Below are 18,830 nucleotides of genomic sequence, written 5' to 3' on the forward strand. Positions count from 1 at the left end.
ATGAGAAAAGTCAATTTGGAAGTTATAGGGAAGAGAGAAACAAAAGACAATTAGAGAGGAAAGAGAAAGGTGGAATAGTCAATAATAGTACGCTTAAGAGGATGAGAGAAAGAGAACTGATAGAAAGAAAGAGAACAAGTGGAGAAGAAAAGTCAAACAGAGGAGTTGAGTAGGAGTGAGAGAAAAAGAACATGAGAGAGGGAGGAGAAAAGTCAAAGAAGGAGGCTGAGGGAGGAGAGAGACAAAGAAACTGAGAGATAGAGAGAAAAGAAGAGAGAGAAGAGAGAGAGGGAAGGTGGTTAAGCATTTCCCATCAAGGCCAAATCGGCTTCGCTCATCCAGCGGGAGGATCTCCTGATTGCTGGCCAATCGCTCGGGCAACTTGACTTCAGATGGAAGAATGCTAACCCCTTCTTGAACTCGAAACCCCTCTTATTTATAGTTTGTCATCATGCTTCCTCCTCTTTTTTGGTAATCCACATGTGCTTCAGTAATAGGCACGTGTGGTATTCTTCTTCTTCCTTCTCAAGTAAATCCTCTAGAGATTCTTATCAGATATTCATCTACTGAGTATACAAGTCACTGATTTGACTGCAAGATGATACATGACTGAATCCATCACAACTTAAAATATTAAGTGTGTCATTATAATATTTATTGCTTGGATATGACATTTATTGCTGACTTATTTACTTGAGAATATTTAGTAAACTTATAATAAAGTTTTAATTAATAATTTCATTACAGTGAACTGTATGTCTGAATTTATAAAAGGGAAGCAATGAACTTTATGTTTTGACATTATGACAATATTGACATGACGCTTCTAATAAAATAAAACATGATACAGATAAATAAAATTGTATGAAGTTTCTAAGCTATTCATAAGAGCAATATTGAACAAGAAGGACACGTGTCTTCCTTATTGTTTTGTATATAACGAGTACATCTACAAATAAATTGAATTGAAATAAAAATTTGCTATGAATATTTCAAGTCAGAATGAAATTTAATGACGAATTTGATTTTATTCTATTTATCTTACTTCTGATTGAAGTACTGGATATGAACATGATTCCGCAGGTTACACTTTTTTATTTTAAGCAAATATGGTATAGAATAGAAGACTGTTTCTTATTTCAAATAATTAGTAGGAATTAAAGATGCCCAAGGTTCTTAATGTTCATATCATCATTCATGGAGACTAATGATACTCGGTGATAAGATATCTGTCTCCGCTCAAATGGCCGAATTTATATGGGCTACCTCTTTTGACAAGACGTCCATTAGCATATTACGATGTAGTTTTGATTTTGAATAAATCTACTATCATAGCCCACTGCTCCGCCTTGTGTTTTCAGGTTTATTTAATGTTATGATCAGATCCACGGGACCCTAGCTACATCGTCGGATTTGTTGATTGAAGGTAGCCTAGGGAATCTACCCAGTCTCAATCCGTCATCACTTCATCGTTGTCTGTTCCTTTTGTGCGTATCTGGATACGTTTACCGAATCTGAATCCTCTATCTCATCTTGATTCTACGGCTGGAGAGGGCGATTGGAAGCAGCGTCGAAGACCGTACCCAAGTTTTGATTTGTCCCGCCATCCGTAATACTTGGAAGTAACTTGACTGGTATTAGACTGATAGACACCTCGAAAAGACCACAAGTCTAAACTCAGTTAGTTTATAAGCAGAGTAGGACCCGTCATCGGAAACAACTCGAGGCAGTGAAATCTACAGGATTGCCGCATATCTCATCACCTGACGTCGACCGCTTCATGACGCTCAGTTTGATTTCGCTTCCTCTCTCTCTCTCTCTTTCTCCGTCTCTGTCTCTCGCAGACCCTGGTTTTCCCTGGGAACTAACGGTGGCCGTCAACAATAGAAGCTAGTTTGGGGAGCACACGGTAAATATCAGCGAAAGAAACAAAGCTTCGACCTCACTTGGTCGACAGAAACTCCCGGCGAAAGAGCAGGCGCCCATGGTTTTCTCTTTATCTCCGTCTCTATCTCTATCTTTCTATTGATCAATCTGTCAATCTCTCACGAACTGCTCATAAATATAATAAAAAGTACCCCACCAGGCAAAGGATAAGAGAGCTCAGCATCTTTATAACGGGGAGGTCATTCTCTGAGTAATTCAATTCTTTCATCTTCGGGAGCTTCGAATTGAGTAACGAAGGTGGTGGACTTCTGATAGACACAGTATGGGTTTCTGGGAATTGTTGGTGGTGGCGAGCGCGCCTGTTGTGCAAGTCATGCTCGTCGGCCTCGTAGGCGCCTTACTCGCTACTGGCTCTCGCGCCGTCCTCTCCGCTGACGCCATTAATCACATGAATAAGGTCTCCTCTTCACTTTCTCTCTACCCATTAGGCAAGCGAAGATAATGATGATCATGATGATGATTATGATTAGGAAGATATTTATGTGGCTGGGATGACTCGTTTCAGGTGGTGTACATCGTGTTCACGCCGGCGCTCATGTTCGCATGTCTGGTTAGTACCGTCACCCTGGAAGACATCATCACCTGGTAAGATTTCCTTTCTTGTGCATAGCGATGGAAGATACCAACTCAAAAACCGTCCTTTATTGGGCAGGTGGTTCATGCCGGTGAATATTGGGTTGACCTTTCTCATCGGCGGTGTTCTTGGCTGGCTCGTGGTGAAGATCCTGAGGCCTGAGCCTCACCTCAGAGGCCTCGTCATAGCCGCCTGCTCAGCCGGTAACTCCCTCAGCATCTTACTCAGATTTTCTAAGAGATTTTCGTAGAATCTCACGTTTCGTCTTTTATTATTTTCCATGGACAGCAAATCTGGGAAACCTGATGGTGATCATTACCCCCGCGATCTGTTCCGAAAGCCCCAGCCCCTTCGGGGAGACGGCTGCCTGCCACTCCCGAGCCCTGTCCTACTCCTCCTTGTCCATGGCGGTAAAATTTTAGGATAGATGTAGAATCGCTTGCAACCTCTGCGGCTTGAACAGATCTGTAAGATGATTTTCCTACACATCTGCAGCTCGGAAACTTCTACGTCTGGACCCATACATACAGCCTCATGAAAAACTCAGGGAAGATTCACAAGAAGATGATTGAGGACGGCGATCTAAAGGATGAATTCCAGAAAAAAAAAGAGGACCTGGAGGCGATGCTTTTGACACCATCGACGAGCTACGCCGCCATTGAAAGTGTATGACCCTCGCCGTTGTTCTGACGAGATAAAAATCTTAGTGGCCCATTTGATTTCTGGAGCTTTTTGGCGCAGTCACAGACACTCCTTCCTGAAGACGACGCGCCTCGGAATTTCTTCGAGAAGGCGAAGATATCAGCCATGTCGTTTGCAGAGCTGATCCTGTCGCCACCAAACGCTGGAACCGTATGGTTTTCCCAATGTTTCCCTCTCTCAGCATATCCCACCTCTCATCCAAATACTGATTCGGGATATTCATAACCGCAGATCATGGGCTTCATCTTCGGTGCCACGCCATGGCTTAAATCTCTCTTCGTCGGCGCGGCTGCTCCCCTCCAATCTGTCTACGATGCTATCGACTTAATGGGGTATCTCTCTCACTCTCTCTATTTCTCTTTCTCTCTCTATCTATTTCCCTGTCTTTCTTTCTCTCTCTTTCTCTTCCTGTCTTTCTTTCTCTCTCCCTCTATCGAGGCATCGGGGATCGGATCGGATCGGATCGTTCGAATCTTGATCAACAGATTCGAACGAACAAATGCCGATTCGAACAATCTGTTCGAATCTTTCGATCGAACATACCCTTTGATCGTGTTCGATCGAAAGTTTCGAAAGAGCAAATTGGGTTGTTCGTGTTCGATTGCCATTTGTTCGACTTTGTTCGAACAAGTTCGAACAATTTCGAACAAATGGCCAGCGGCGCCAGCGACCGCCAACGACTTTCTCGCTGGCGGCCGCTGGCGTCCGCCAGCGCCGCTGGGGGCCATTGGCCGGCGGCCGCTGGTGCCGATGGCGGTCGTTGGCCGGCCGCCGCTGGCGGTCGGAGGCGTCCGCTGGCCGGCCGCCGCTGGTGGTCGCTGGCGTCTGCTGGCCGAGGCTGAGGGCCGCTGGCCGGAGCTGGGCGGCCGCTGGCCGCCGCTGGCCTGCGTTGGCTCTATCAATCTTTCTCTCAATATCTATCTCTTCCTATCTTTCTTTCTCTCTCTCTCTCTATCAATCATTCTCTCAATATCTATCTCTTCCTATCTTTCTTTTTCTCTCCCTCTATCAGTCATTCTCTCAACATATCTCTCTCTTTCTTTCTTTCTCTCTCCCTCTATCAATCATTCTCTCAATATCTCTCTTTCTCTTCCTTTCTTTCTTTCTCTCTCCCTCTGTCAATCATTCTCTCAATATCTCTCGCTTTCTATTTCTCTCTCTCTCTATCTATATCTCTGTCTCTCTCTATCTCTCTTCCTCTCTCTATATATTTCTCTTCCTCTCTCGATCTATCTCTCTTCCTCTCTCTATCTATCTCTCTTCCTCTCTCTATCTATCTCTCTTCCTCTCTCTCTATCTCTCTTCCTCTCTATCTATCTCTCTTCCTCTCTATCTATCTCTCTTCCTCTCTCTATCTTTCTTCCTCTCTCTCTCTATCTCTCTTCCTCTCTATCTATCTCTCTGTCTCTCTCTATCTATCTTTCTCTCTCTATCTATCTCTCTTTCTCTCGCTATCTCTCTCTCTCTTTCTCTCTCTCTCTCTCTCTTTCTCTCGCTATCTATCTCTCTCTCTCTCTCTATCTCTCTTTCTCTCGCTATCTATCTCTCTTTCTCTCTTTCTCTCGCTATCTATCTCTCTCTCTCTCTCTATCTCTCTTTCTCTCGCTATCTATCTCTCTTTCTCTCTCTCTCTCTATCTCTCTTTCTCTCGCTATCTATCTCTCTTTCTCTCTCTCTCGCTATCTATCTCTCTTTCTCTCTCTCTCGCTATCTATCTCTCTTTCTCTAGTCTCTCTCTTACTCATTCTTTCATTTTCTTTAATTGCCATCTCATTCTGTTGTCTCTCTCTTTCTCTCAATCTCATTCTTTCATGTTGTCCTCTCTCGCTCTCATTTTACCGCGCTCTCTTGTCTCTCCGTATCTCATTCGATCATGTAATCCTCTCCCATCTTCTACTCTCTCCTTTCCCACTCCCTTGACTCTCTCTTTCTCTCGTCTCGCTCTCTCTCTCTCTCTGACGTCTCTCGGTCTCATTCTACCGTGTCTCATGTCTCTCTCTCTCTCTCTCTCTCTCATTCTATCGTATCTTTCTCTGTCTTATCTCTCTCTCAACGTTGATCATGATGCAGGAACGCGACCATACCGTCCATCACTCTTATTTTAGGAGGGAACCTGGCCAAGGGTAAGCCAAATCTTATTGACACAAATTCTCCCCGTGGAAACTATAATCGGAAGGATTCCAATCTCCGACAGGCATCCGCAAGTCGAGGCTCAACATTTCAACGATCATCGCCGTCATGATCGTCAAGCTGATAATCCTTCCATCGGCGGGGCTTTTCGTCACACACGCAGCCTTCAAGCTTGGCTTGCTCCCTCAAGATCCACTCTTTCGCTACACGCTGCTCCTCCAGTACACCATCCCCGCCGCCATGGGCATCGGTAACCCCTCTCTTTCTCTCATTCTCTCTCTCTCATTCTCTCTCTCTCTCTGTCTCTCTCTTTTTCTCTCTCTGTCTCCTTTATGTTTTTCTCTCTGTCTCTCTCTCTCTTGTCCTCCTTTCCTCTCTCTCTCTCGTTCTCCTTTCTCTCTCTCTCTCGTTCTCTCGTTCTCCTTTCTCTCTCGCTCTCGTTCTCTCTATCTCACTTTCTCTCGTTCTCCTTTCCTTTCTCTTTCTCGTCTTCCCTTTCTCTCTCTCTCTCTTGTTCTCCTTTTTCTCTCTCTCTCTCACTCGTCCTCCCTTCCTCTCTCTCTATCTCACTCGTCCTCCCTTCCTCTCTCTCACTCTCTCTCGTTCTCCTTTTTTTCTCTCTCTCTCTCTCACTCGTCCTCCCTTCCTCTCTCTCACTCTCTCTCGTTCTCCTTTTTTTCTCTCTCTCTCTCTCACTCGTCCTCCCTTCCTCTCTCTCACTCTCTCTCGTTCTCCTCTCTCTCTCTCCCTCGCCCCCCCTCTCTCTCCCTCTCCCTCGTTCTCCCTCCTTCCTCTCTCTCTCTCTCACTCGTCCTCCCTTCCTCTCTCTAACTCTCTCTCGTTCTCCTTTTTCTCTCTCTCTCTCTCACTCGTCCTCCCTTCCTCTCTCTCACTCTCTCGCGTTCTCCTTTTTCTCTCTCTCTCTCTCTCTCTCTCGTCCCCCCCTCCTCTCTCTCTCTCTCTCCCGTTCCCCTTTCTCTCTCTCTCTCTCTCTCACTCGTCCTCCCTCTCTCTCACTCTCGCTCGTTCTCCTTTTTCTCTCTCTCTCTCACTCGTCCTCCCTCTCACTCTCGCTCGTTCTCCTTTTTCTCTCTCTCTCTCTCACTCGTCCTCCCTTCCTCTCTCTCTCTCTCTCTCGTTCTCCTTTTTCTCTCTCTCTCGGTCACTCGTCCTCCCTTCCTCTCTCTCACTCTCTCTCGTTCTCCTTTTTCTCTCTCTCTCGGTCACTCGTCCTCCCTTCCTCTCTCTCACTCTCTCTCGTCCTCCCTTCCTTTCTCTCTCGTCCTCCCTTCCTCTCTCTCGTTCTCGCTTCCTTTCTCTCTCTCTCTCTCGTTCTCCCTTCTCTCGCTCTCCCTTCCCTCCCTCCCTCTCTCTCCCTCGTTCTCCCTTCCTCTCTCTTTCGCTCTCCCTTCCTCTTTCTCTCTCGTTCTCCGTTCTCTCTCGCTCTCTCTCTCTCTCTCTCCCTTTCTCTCTCGCTCTCCCTTCCCTCTCTCTCTCTCTCTCTCCCTCTCTCCCTCTCTCCCTCGTTCTCCCTTCCTCTCTCTTTCGCTCTCGCTTCCTCTTTCTCTCTCGTTCTCCTTTCCTCTCTCTTCCCTTTTTCTCTCTCTCACACTCCCTTCCTCTCTCTCTCGCTCTCCCTTCCTCTCTCTCTCTCTCGTTCTCCTTTCCTCTCTCTCTCTCGTTCTCCCTTCCTCTCGCTCTCACTCTCCCTTCCTGTCTCTCTCTCTCTCTCTCTCTCTCGTTCTCCCTTTCTCTCTCTCGCTCTCCCTTCCTCTGTCGTTCTCTCTCTCTTCCTCTTCATTATCACCCAGCTGTTATCATGACTGGAGATACTTTGCGCAGGAACAATGGCGGAGCTCTTCGACGTGGCAAGAGAGGAATGTTCAGTTCTCTTACTCTGGAACTACTTGCTCGCCTCGGTTGCCCTCACGCTCTGGGCCACTGTCTACCTCTGGTTTCTTTCCTGAGAGCTCGTTGGAAGCCTTGATTTTGTCTGGTGGTACGCACCCGCCATTTTTGCGCTTATCTTCCGGCGTAAAGGAAGATTCAGAAATGTTATTTACAGTTAAATTTATAACTGAGTAAAATCTCAGTTCCCCGGTCAGTAGTCAGCCAAAGATTTATCAGCTATCGATCTGATGCCGGAAAAACGGGACGTTTTAAAATGCAGATGCCAGGAATCTGTTTGGACATTCGCACATACATAATTACTATCCGATAATATCCGGATATCGAAAAATATTTTGATTCAAAGGTGTCGGAAATGTGAGGTATACAAGAAATTCTCTTTCAGAAGGGCTTAATTTGGACAGTAATGATGATGTGGGAATGTGATTAAAACCATCTCGTGTTGTTATTTATTTCGTCAATTATCAGTGAAGAACCATCATCGTTATGAGTTAATCCCAAAAGATTAGGAGGATAATCGTACAGTAGTGTAATCAAGGTAAAAAAGTGAAATCCCGACATTCTCCTTGGGAGTCAGTTAAGAGCCACTTCTGATATTTTCGTCTAACTTCCGGAGGAAGTATTTTTGCCTCATTTTAAAAGCATTTGAAATTAGACAGCGCATATAGAGTACCAGGTGTCTCCTACAACTTGCAAACAAAATTAACAGGTGTCCCAAGCTCCCATTGGCCCACGAGCTCAGGGTATGCTGGGATAACAAATGACAAGTAATTGAATTCACCACATTTCTGTCTTGTAGTCTAGCCTTATGACCTGATTGCATGCTGGGATAGGCCTGGTCCTAAATAGTCCCAAAATTTTATTTCTCAGTGAAATGTATCATGGTCAACGAATGTGTTCACCTTGCAAAAAAAATGCTCTTGAACCATAAAAATTCCATAAAATCAGGAAAAATAGCATTACATTGTTTGAAGATTCTGGATGAGTAACATCTCAAAATTCATTAAAGCCCTTCTCTTTTTTAATTTTTTTATTTCTCAGTGAAATGTATCATGGTCAACGAATGTGTTCACCTTGCAAGTTACAAATGCTCTTGTACTATAACAAGTTCATAAATAAGGAAAAATAGCATATTACAGTTCTTTAAGATTCTGGATGATTAACATCTCTAAATTCATTAAAGCCCTTCTCTTTTTCGGAAATATAGCATGGCCAAGACTATGTCGACTGCACAAAAGCCATGTATCAGTGATCTTGAAATTCTGAAAATCCAGAAAATTAATATAACGCAGTGTGAATGTCTGACTAAGTTTCATCTGCAAAATTCATAAAAAATATCTCCCTATTTAATTTTTTAGAAAACTTAATCATGGTCAACTGTATTTGCCTCACAAAACTATGCATTATTTCTGTAAGAATTCCAAAAAAACAGGAAAATTATCATAAGAATGTTTGAAGTTTCAGCCCAAGTTTTGCTTGAAAATTCATAACGCCGCTCCTTTTCATTACCAGAAATATATCATGGTCAGTCTATATGTTGACCACACAAAAGTTCAATAAAAGTATCATGAAAATTTTTAAGAAAACCATTAAAGTTGTCATAGTGTGAGGGTTTTGGCTTAGTTCCATAAAAAAATTCACAGTAGTCTGCCTCATTTTAATTTTCTCCTAGATATATATGTATATCATGGTCAATACATATGTTGAGCACACAAAGCCATGCATTGGTGCTCTGAAAAATCATGAAAATCAAACAAATTCAAATAAAATTTTCTGAATGTTCTGGTTAAGTTCCATCTAAAAATTTTAAAAATTTCTTCTCCTTTTAAGTTTCTTTTATAGATATCACGGTCATTGCTAATGTTGACCATGCCTACGTAGATCCTAGAAAACAGGGCATTCTAAAATGATACTATTGATGACACCTATGTAGATCATGTTCTTTTAGAGGCTAACACATTTTTATCCAATGTACTTCTTGGTTGGAAAACCAACGGTTGCTCACAACAAAACCTCTGTATTTTATTATTCTTTGGAGCAGAGCAGTTACAGAATTAACCCATCTAATTTATCAACATTTTCAACCATTAGTACCCTTCATGATTTATGGTATTTCCATGCACAACTTAATCCAATTATGAAAAGGATTGTTCATGGGACTACTATTGAGACTATTTGGATCATATTTCCAAGTATCATCATGATTTTCTTAGTAATACCATCATTTGCTCTTTTTTACTGCATGGATGAGGTAGTAGTACATACCCTATGGGTTCTTGTTTATTTTTTAAATTTTGATCCATGATATTTATTAAAACACTTTAAGTGTACAACTGATTTAGTTACTACATAGTATTTATAAATTTTAACTTATTTATTAAAAATATAAATATGGAATAGTTTTATTATGTTGTAGTTATCAAATTAGATATTATAGCTTTTAAAGTATAAAAAACTTTAAAAATAAAAAAATATGTTATTCATGAAGCACTATAACCTCATCCAATCAAATAAATCCTGATTAGAATTTGACTCCGATGAGAATGTTAATCAGAACTTGATTATAATGAATTCTGATAGTATATATAATCTGATCAGAATTTGACAACAAGTAGACATGTATAGTGATAAGATAGTATACCTAACCAGGACTTTATTCTAATCATAATTTCATTCTATGAGAGTGAAGTTATGATAAGAGTCTAATTCTGATAAGATTTAATATGTGATCAGATTTTGCATGGATCCTGATTCTAATTTTTTCTCAGATCAACCTATGAAACTTACCTAAGTCAGCTTCGAAGTTCAAATAGAGATGGATGATAGATGCATATAAAATGAGAGAAAAGGAATGAGAGAGGGATTAAGCTGGAGGTGGAGATACATATGAACACACAAAGTGAGACCTATAGAAAATATCGGAATGAAACAGATCAATTATGAACTTGAGCGCTCCATGCTACAGTATGCTCTAGCGGCCTAGCATGCCATGATGCCGTTGCCTTCATTAATTCATAGGTGGTCTCACAGGCCATGACCAAAGTCCTGATCTTGTCTCTTGCTTAGGAAGAAAATGAGAAATTAGAAGTTACACTCGAAACTTGGATGAAACAAAAATAGGCCCTAACATAAGTAAAAGTTTTAATGATTTTGTCAATGAATCGAAATAAAAATGTAAATAAAAAATGGAATGATGATATAACCTCAAATTCAATATGCAAATTTTCTCATGAAGCTTAGTAAATAACTGTCAAGATTTATCAGAACATTATACATAATTAATATAGTTTTGATTGGACTATTCTGTTGTCTCACTCTTCTCTCTTTCGTTATTTCAACATTTCATGCACACTTTTCTATCAGGTAGACCTGCCAGGTAGACCAAGTTGCCCTTTTCTATGAGCAGTGCTTCCGCATTAAGAGAGAGGGGATGGCCTACACAGGAGTAGATAGGCCTAGTGGACCCATTGAGCTCCATCTTTCTTCTTAAGAAAGTTTATGTTGATTATGTTAAATAGATTATTGTTTAAAGATCGTAAGTTATGAAGTCTCTATCTAACCCACATACCACTATTCCTAATTAATATTATGTTTTACACCAGGATATGAAATTTTTTTTAAATAATAGCTCGATTAACTTAAAAATAATGCCAAACCCTATGTACTCACTATTTCATGCTAAATCTATAGAGGGGAAAAATAACAGGGCCCAAAAAATAGTGATGTGTGATACTGACATTGGCCCACATTTTAATCCATCTTCTTACCCTTATCGAGTATAAGCCAAAAATATAATATATTTATTAAAACTAACTACATGGAGCTCAGCCACACATGTGAATACAAAAAGGGTAAGAAGAAATTAAAATTAAAAATTAAATATTTAAGTGAGAGGGCACCACCTCTCGTTGGCTCTCATTGCACCTACATCCTATATGCAACACCATTTAGGTCCCTCATTCATGCCCTTTGGGCACTCTATAAGCGCTCGATTGAGTGGTGACTCAGCACAAGTTCGTACTTAAACACCCGTCACCAAGGCACATAAATCACCTCTTTTTGGCTTGACTTATATATACAATGTTAAATACATAGATTATAATTTTAAGTTATCATATCCTTTTCTGCTACTCATCTTTGTCATTTTTCTTCTCCTGTCGTCTCTGTTATTTCCCTTTACTTAAAAATATTATTTGTGTAATATTTTTGATTATTATACCATATCCTTGCATATTATAAAAAATAATAAACTAATTAGGACACTATTCTTACTCTGAAAAGTCAAAACAGAGGGTATGTGAATTTTTATTGAAATTGATGAAGAGGGAAAATTAAGTCGATTAATGTACACTACATTTAAAGACCCAAAATAACTGATATTGCACAAAATATTTGACTTTTAAATCTGAAATAAAGCATTTCATATATTATTACTAATACAAAATACATTTTATTAACAAGGGGTCAATACACATGAAATGAGTAATTATTCTAGATTGCATATATACTGACAGATTCATCTGTTGGCAAAACATAACTCATATTTATCAATCATAGACACTTTAACTAACGTGAATAAATGCTTTTAATATTCTTGTTAAATACAGTCCCTTCCATGTAATTTAACATAATATATTTTGTATGAGTGGTGATATGATCTCTTCATCTGTTACGAATCCAATTTAATGCATGTAATCATACATTTATTAGGGTCATTTTGGGATCATTATGTTGATATTATTATCATTTTAATATAATTTTACATACGAGGCATTAATTGGGTTATTTTGTTAAATTATATTTTTATTATGAATTTTAAATAATTTCCAGAACCAATAATTTTCTCAGTCAAGATGTGATTCAAAATTGTGATTATGAGTCTAACCGTGTTATGAGTCAATTATGCCTCATGATAGTTTTTTGAAATGAGAAGCACGAGGGAAAAAATGTCCTTATGGGGGAGTCGAGGCATCCAACCAAGCTAGATGTTGGGCGTAGCCAGCACTTAGCCGGCCATAGGCCAGTGAGAATAGTGGGGTTCAAGCGAGCTAATAGTGTGTGAGTGCCAGCACACCAAACAGTTGTAGCACAGTGCACAAGGACTCCCATAGAGGCTCATAGTAGGCCCAAGTACTTAGGAATGCACAGCCTCCGCATGTGCACATGGGAAGAGAGAAGTACTAAAGGTGGTCGATGGTTCTTATTTTTGATATTGGATTCTAAAGGCTTTTAAGTTAAAGATCCATACTAACTCTGAGCCAACAAGAGAAGAAAAGGATCACAATTGATAACATCAAATTAGATCAATAAAATTATGCTTTTATAATTATTCTTACCGCATATTTTTAGATTTGCACTAGCATTATTCACCATTTAAGGATAAAACGAGAAATTTATGATTTGTTTTCCTAAGCTCTATTTTTATATATTTTATTGACTTTTGAGACTAACCCCACTTGACTCCTTGGAGTCAAGTGGATTTCTCACATCTTCTTGGAGTTTTATTTGAAAAATGGACTTAAGTAAATACAATAGTGAATTTGAGATGCAAATGTGAAGAAAGTAGAAACATAATCCATCTAATAGATAATAAGAAGAAGCCCAATACACAAGAATCCCATTGTAGAAGCCCATTCAAACCTCCTTATGTACCGGGTCAAAAACTCCTAGCTCTCCAAACCTTGGAATTAAATCCCTTGGCTGGGAGAGCTAGGGCACTTCTATTTATTTATTTCTCCCATCTCTTTGTATCTCATTTTGGATTTCTTCTTCTAACTTGTTGTTTGAAGATTAGTGCATCAGATTGATTAGACCCATTATTTTTATACAAGAGTGTGGGAGAAAGATTTCAAGGGTGATCAAGATTCTTGGAGAAATAGCACCACTTGGCCCATAGGGGAAGTTACAACAAGGTTTGTGTGCTCTCCTAAATGTTTGATTTAGAGTTTCTCACCATTTTCTCTAAAAAATAAAATGGTATTTTTAAAAAAATTCCATGGATAGCCTAGACTTATAGGTTTCCAACGCATCAAACAACACTGAAAAATTTATACTGTATCAAAAGTTATAGCATTTTTAGTGTACTACCTACCCAGCGGAGCGCCGCAGCTCACAAATTGCGACTGAAAGTTTTATTTAACATTAAATATTATTTATTATCCTAAAACGTATCAAAAAATCCTTTAAAAAACTCTAATTTTTAGATTTTTAAAATATAAAATAAATATGTATTTTGACTACTTTTCATTTATTTCATTGATTTCCCTATTTAGATAATAGCTAATATTCCACAAAATAAAATAACATGAGATAATTATTTTAAAATATATTTAAAATAAAATTTATTCTCTCATTACATGCTCCTTGTGGATTCGACTCTTACCCTATTATAAGGAAAATTTATAAATATTGTTGCATCAATCAGCCTTTAAATTGCTTATTAAATCCATATTCTGAATTATCAACGACCCAATGGGCTGTGATGTGAATAAAAGAAGATATATAAAAGGACTGGGCTTCTACCCAACCCGGCCCGAACCCTGAAGAAAAATCTCTAGACTAAAAATGACATAGTACTTACCTTTTATCTTTCCATTGCATGGCAGGGCCCCTTCTCATATTTAAAATAACATTGTAATATTACTAATTGAGGAAGATGGCAGGGTCCTTATTCTAGGTCTGCCTGGCCAATGCAGAGCTTGTGACAGCTCTAGGATGATCCCGAGGTAGCGTCCAGATCTCTCTGATTTCCTGTGCGGAGTAAGGGGGGGTAGAGCTATAGGGTAATAATCGGTGGTCCCATCCTAAGCCCATCTGAATCAGGGCAAATCAAATGATGTTATGCACTTCCTTAGTAGATTTCAACTTGTTTATCACCCCTAGATTCTTGGATTCTGATCTTAGAAAGACTGTAGTTGGACTGTGACTCCTGTTTCTAAGAACAACCTTTTTGAGGCATTTCAAAAAGCCCTACCATGCTCATCAAATTTTCTCCATTTCTTGCAATTTTATATGATACAAAAAATCCAAAATTTAAAAATTAAATATAAAAATATGTAAATATCTTATTCTATTTAGTCATCTACCTTTCTAACTATCTATAAAGATTTATAATTAACTCTCAATCTTCTTATTATCAACAGCCATCTTTTAGTATTCTTTCTCTATCTAATATCTTAAATACTCCTAGAAATTAAAACAAATGATCTCCATATCTCTTTAAATACTGTCCCATTTCTATAATCTATCTTCACCCATTAGTATAAACATATTTATAATTGACAAATTACTTCTTATAATCATAATAATTTTTTTCCCCTTTTATTTATATTATTCCTCTTATCTTTTAATTTAAAATAAAATACCCCTATTTATTATTTCCTTAAATATAAAATTAATATATATATCCTATCTTACATGCCACCTAATTATCAGATGTAATATATATCCATTCTTTAGCTTATTAATCTAATATCTTCACTAAAATTCCATCAATAACTCTTCTACTACCTATCTTACTTTGTCCCTGTATTATAATACTGTAAATAAATAAGATTATCTTACTCATTAAACACCTCAAATATATATAGAATAATAACATAATAATATTTTGTCTCTTGAATTTATCATCTTCATTATTACCTTATCTGTTCTCTTAATTTATTGTATATCTAATTCCACTTATTACTCATGTTATCATCTTATTTCCCCCATTACTAACGCAAACATTAAATCCATCTCTAAGGGTGATTCCATATATAGAAGACCTGAATCACCACTTTACATATTTGAGTGAGTTAATATAATTACACATTTTATGATCTAGGCAAGTTAAATTCCGACAACACAAAAATTAACACCCTAATACAATTGACATGAGTCATTATTCTTGATTGCTTTTACAATGAATTTTTGATGTCTTTCATCTCTTGGTACATCTTAACTCATATATATCAATCAAAACCACTTTCACTAACATGAATAAGTGCTTTTCATATGATAATTCAATATAGTAGTTTCAACAAAAGATATTTCATATGAGCCTTGATATGACATTTTCATCTGAAATTTCATGAAAATAGTAAAATAAATTATTAGAATAATGGAATTATAGTAATATTAAATAGAAAATATTTTTTTCATAAAAATTATAAATACATCATGAGAAGTAATAAATAAAGATATAAATGTAAAACATTCAGTATAATAAATAAACTTAAATACCTAACATTATATAGAATCTCAATTCTTTTTAAAATGAATTTTTACTAATATCAAATTACTTTTAAATGTAAACGAAATTATAAAATACAAAATTTCAATTAAAGATGAATTAATTAGCACCTTTCTGTAAATTATAGTACCTGAGTATTGATTGCATGCAATGTGATGAAAAAATGGTAGTAATTTCCATGTACAAGGAAATAGTGGTCGAAACATGAACAATAATATGAATATCTTCATTTTTATTTGGATAATGAAGAATAAAAGTATAATAGATAATTTTGATATTGTATATTTTTAGAGGGATTTCATGAAGTGGCGCAAGCATGCAACAAGGTTGTATCTATTTAGTATTTAAATTTATTTCTTAGGTGAAGGTATTTTATGTGGATGATATTGATTATACCTCCTTGAGTAATATTATAAGTAAAATCAACGCACAATATTTTTCTTAATGTATTTAAGATCCTAATTTTTTATGAGGTAAATCACGACTGATTATTCAAAAATGAAGTAGAAGGGAAAAAGATGATGAACAAATTTTGAATAATGTCCTTAAATTCAATTAAAATGACAATTATATGGGTGGAATGAAATCATGTAATTCCTTTCTACAATGTTATTTCAGCTCATGTTATCTGGTTGGACGTTGAAGAAAAACAATTTTAGATTCAAATGATTATTTTAACCCCCTTTGTATCCGTATCCAATATTTGTATTGTTTCATATACATGAAGATGTTTCCTTTTGAATAAGAATGTTGAAATCCTTGAAACCCATGGAATAGCTTTTTTTTCATTTTAACATCATGATATAAATATTTTAAGTATGGAGATAAATCATATATAGCTTATGAAGCTTTATATTTCTCTTTGAGTTTTCCAATCCGAGTTTTCTGGTAGATGTTTATGAAATTTATTCTATTTTTTAATCAACATGGGATCCTTCGTACTCTACAATTTATAATGGATTTATTGATTTATGAGTGACTTTGTGCTGATATCTGGATAATAACTTGCTACAAAACATGAAAAGGGACATTGCGGAAATAGGATAACATGGAAAACACAACCTGTATATTCAGTTTTCATCTTTTTGTTTCAAATCTGTAGTTATTTTATGCATTAAAAACAATAGTATAGTAGTGTGGAGAATTTCATGTAACCCACTAAAACCTAAATTTTAAGACAGTTGTTTTACTGAAATCATGATGCATGCATTGGATTCTAACATGTTTTGTTTTATCACTTGATTTTATATACTATTTATAATGAATATATGTAGTTATCCTAATTGCATTACATTAATAAGGTAACTCATACTACTACATTGAATTTATAAGTCGTTATCCTTCATGGTAGGAATCATACACAAAAGAAAACAATGTTGATGCAGTAATTTACTTATTACATAGGAAATCGGGGTTTTGAGGTCTAGTGGATGAGTCAAATAGAGTACACATTCATCAGTAAAATAGTTGATCATGATCCTACATACGCCATGTTTTTTCTAGTGTAAGGATGAATTATGAGATATTGATACTCCTTTTATCAAGGACCCTCAACTAAAAAATAAAAGAGCCAGAGTGTAAGGAGTATTACTATAAAGTTTCATACTTTCCCTCATATCTTTTTGTCTTCACGCTCATTCTCCAATATATCTCCAATAAGTAATAATTCTTCTCCCACATTTATATAGGCCCAGATTAACAAAAAATGAACAAACAGATTATAAGGAATATTTAAAATGAGGGAAATTCATCAGCCTTCTTCATCCATTCAACCACGTATTCTACCACAAAACTCTTACCATCTATGCCCTTGCTCCAATTCTTATAGTCCATAAAAAGGTCTCTTCATTTGTAACCATTCATATTTAGGACTATATAGGTGCTTAGTAGCTAATAGATGTGTAAATAACAACAGGCGCATTAGAAAACTGAGTATAGAATTATACATTTTGAAGCACATGTTTACAAAAATTTATGTATCATTTATCATGTTTAAATTAAATCTTGAATTCAATCCAAATAAGAGTGTATGAAACTTGGGCTAGGCCAAAATCCATAGTCTGAGATGATATTTAAAAATTCATAAAATATCAACCGAACCTGATGTTAAACTTTAAAAACACATTGATAACCAAATTAGCTGATCAATGACTTCATTGCACATTCTTCCTGTAGACTATCTCGTTTTTCTCTCAAGAAAACAATTCTATTTGAACCATAATTGTATTCATACTTTTTTGATTGCATCTTGGCTAATAAATTTTAGAATTCATGATTAGGTGCTCATACATAATTGTAAAAATAAAGTTTCCCATTGACAAGATGGTCTTGATGTCTTATGTCTCAGGACCACACACATTATTGCGGGAATAAATATTGTTGAAATTTAGGTACATAACCATCCAGGGATTTATAAGAATAAATTTAGTGAACTCTTTCCCTACACAACCTCCACTCTAGCAGATCATATTTACACTAATAGTTATGTGAATCAGATGAGCACAATCAGATAATGTCCTCTTGGAATATCCTTTTGAAATAAATTTATAGGATATGTGATCAAAGATAAATGATCACTCTAGTATAATCTATCATAATTAAATAACCAATGCGCATATCTACAGACTTTACTATTCACATCAGACATGAATAATAATAAAAATATTGATATTAATGAATTCAAAAGAGAGGTGGATGTGTGATTGGCTTGCAGGACATATAATCTGTCAATTAATCTCAGTAACATTTTCTCAACCAAAACGGGTTTACTTGACATATTTTATAAAAGGTTAGTTCTAGGTGTTCCCTACAAGGAATCATTCTAGAAATGATATTCATATGTTTAACACTTCATGAATATGGTTTTTAGTGAACACATGAATGGATGATCTAAAGAGAACCTAACGTCCATTTCTAGCATGAGAAATGATTATGTGGAGAGGTTATGCATTTACTTTTAGTCATTTGTGCTTGATTTAATCATTTATATTTGGTTATGCATTTACTTTTAGTCATCATTTGTTTTTAAATAGTAATATATAGATTATTACTAGTTCTAATTTTCTGAATTTATTGGTTTATAGACCTACCCAATTGATGCCTTTGACCCATGTTGATAAATTCTCACATTTATTTAGACCTTATTTAAGATGCAAGACCTAGGTTAATTAAATTCTTTAATATATATAGACATATATAAACGGAGAGGAAAAAGAAACATGTGTTGAAGAATGAAAATGAAGTCGAAACACTTTATTTATGAGGGGCTCATCAAATTTGGAGATGAAATAATGGGAGGAAGTGGATGTGCGTTGAAGATGAAGGAAACACACCCCT

The 18,830-nt window shown here is 36.9% G+C and overlaps 1 protein-coding gene across 1 annotated transcript; it reads left to right on the forward strand.

Moving 5' to 3' along the window:
• Positions 1-1,911: 1,911 nt before the first annotated feature.
• LOC144717015 (protein PIN-LIKES 7-like) lies at positions 1,912-7,581 on the forward strand. Its single transcript, XM_078592325.1, has 10 exons — positions 1,912-2,344; positions 2,453-2,532; positions 2,600-2,724; positions 2,810-2,931; positions 3,017-3,187; positions 3,263-3,373; positions 3,455-3,555; positions 5,294-5,346; positions 5,418-5,603; positions 7,196-7,581. Exons 1-10 carry the CDS (start codon positions 2,210-2,212, stop codon positions 7,318-7,320), a joined length of 1,209 nt encoding a protein of 402 aa, XP_078448451.1. The 5' UTR covers positions 1,912-2,209; the 3' UTR covers positions 7,321-7,581.
• Positions 7,582-18,830: the final 11,249 nt, after the last annotated feature.

Source organism: Wolffia australiana, chromosome 2 (assembly GCF_029677425.1).
Source record: "Wolffia australiana isolate 7733 chromosome 2, ASM2967742v1".
Classification (NCBI taxonomy): domain Eukaryota; kingdom Viridiplantae; phylum Streptophyta; class Magnoliopsida; order Alismatales; family Araceae; genus Wolffia; species Wolffia australiana.

Bases quoted from the DNA above. Each gene is read 5' to 3' on its own strand.
- LOC144717015 (XM_078592325.1), top strand. From the start codon at position 2,210: ATGGGTTTCTGGGAATTGTTGGTGGTGGCGAGCGCGCCTGTTGTGCAA. The intron at 3,374-3,454 runs GTATGGTTTTCC...TCATAACCGCAG, and splicing joins CGCCACCAAACGCTGGAACC to ATCATGGGCTTCATCTTCGG. The intron at 5,347-5,417 runs GTAAGCCAAATC...AATCTCCGACAG, and splicing joins AGGAGGGAACCTGGCCAAGG to GCATCCGCAAGTCGAGGCTC.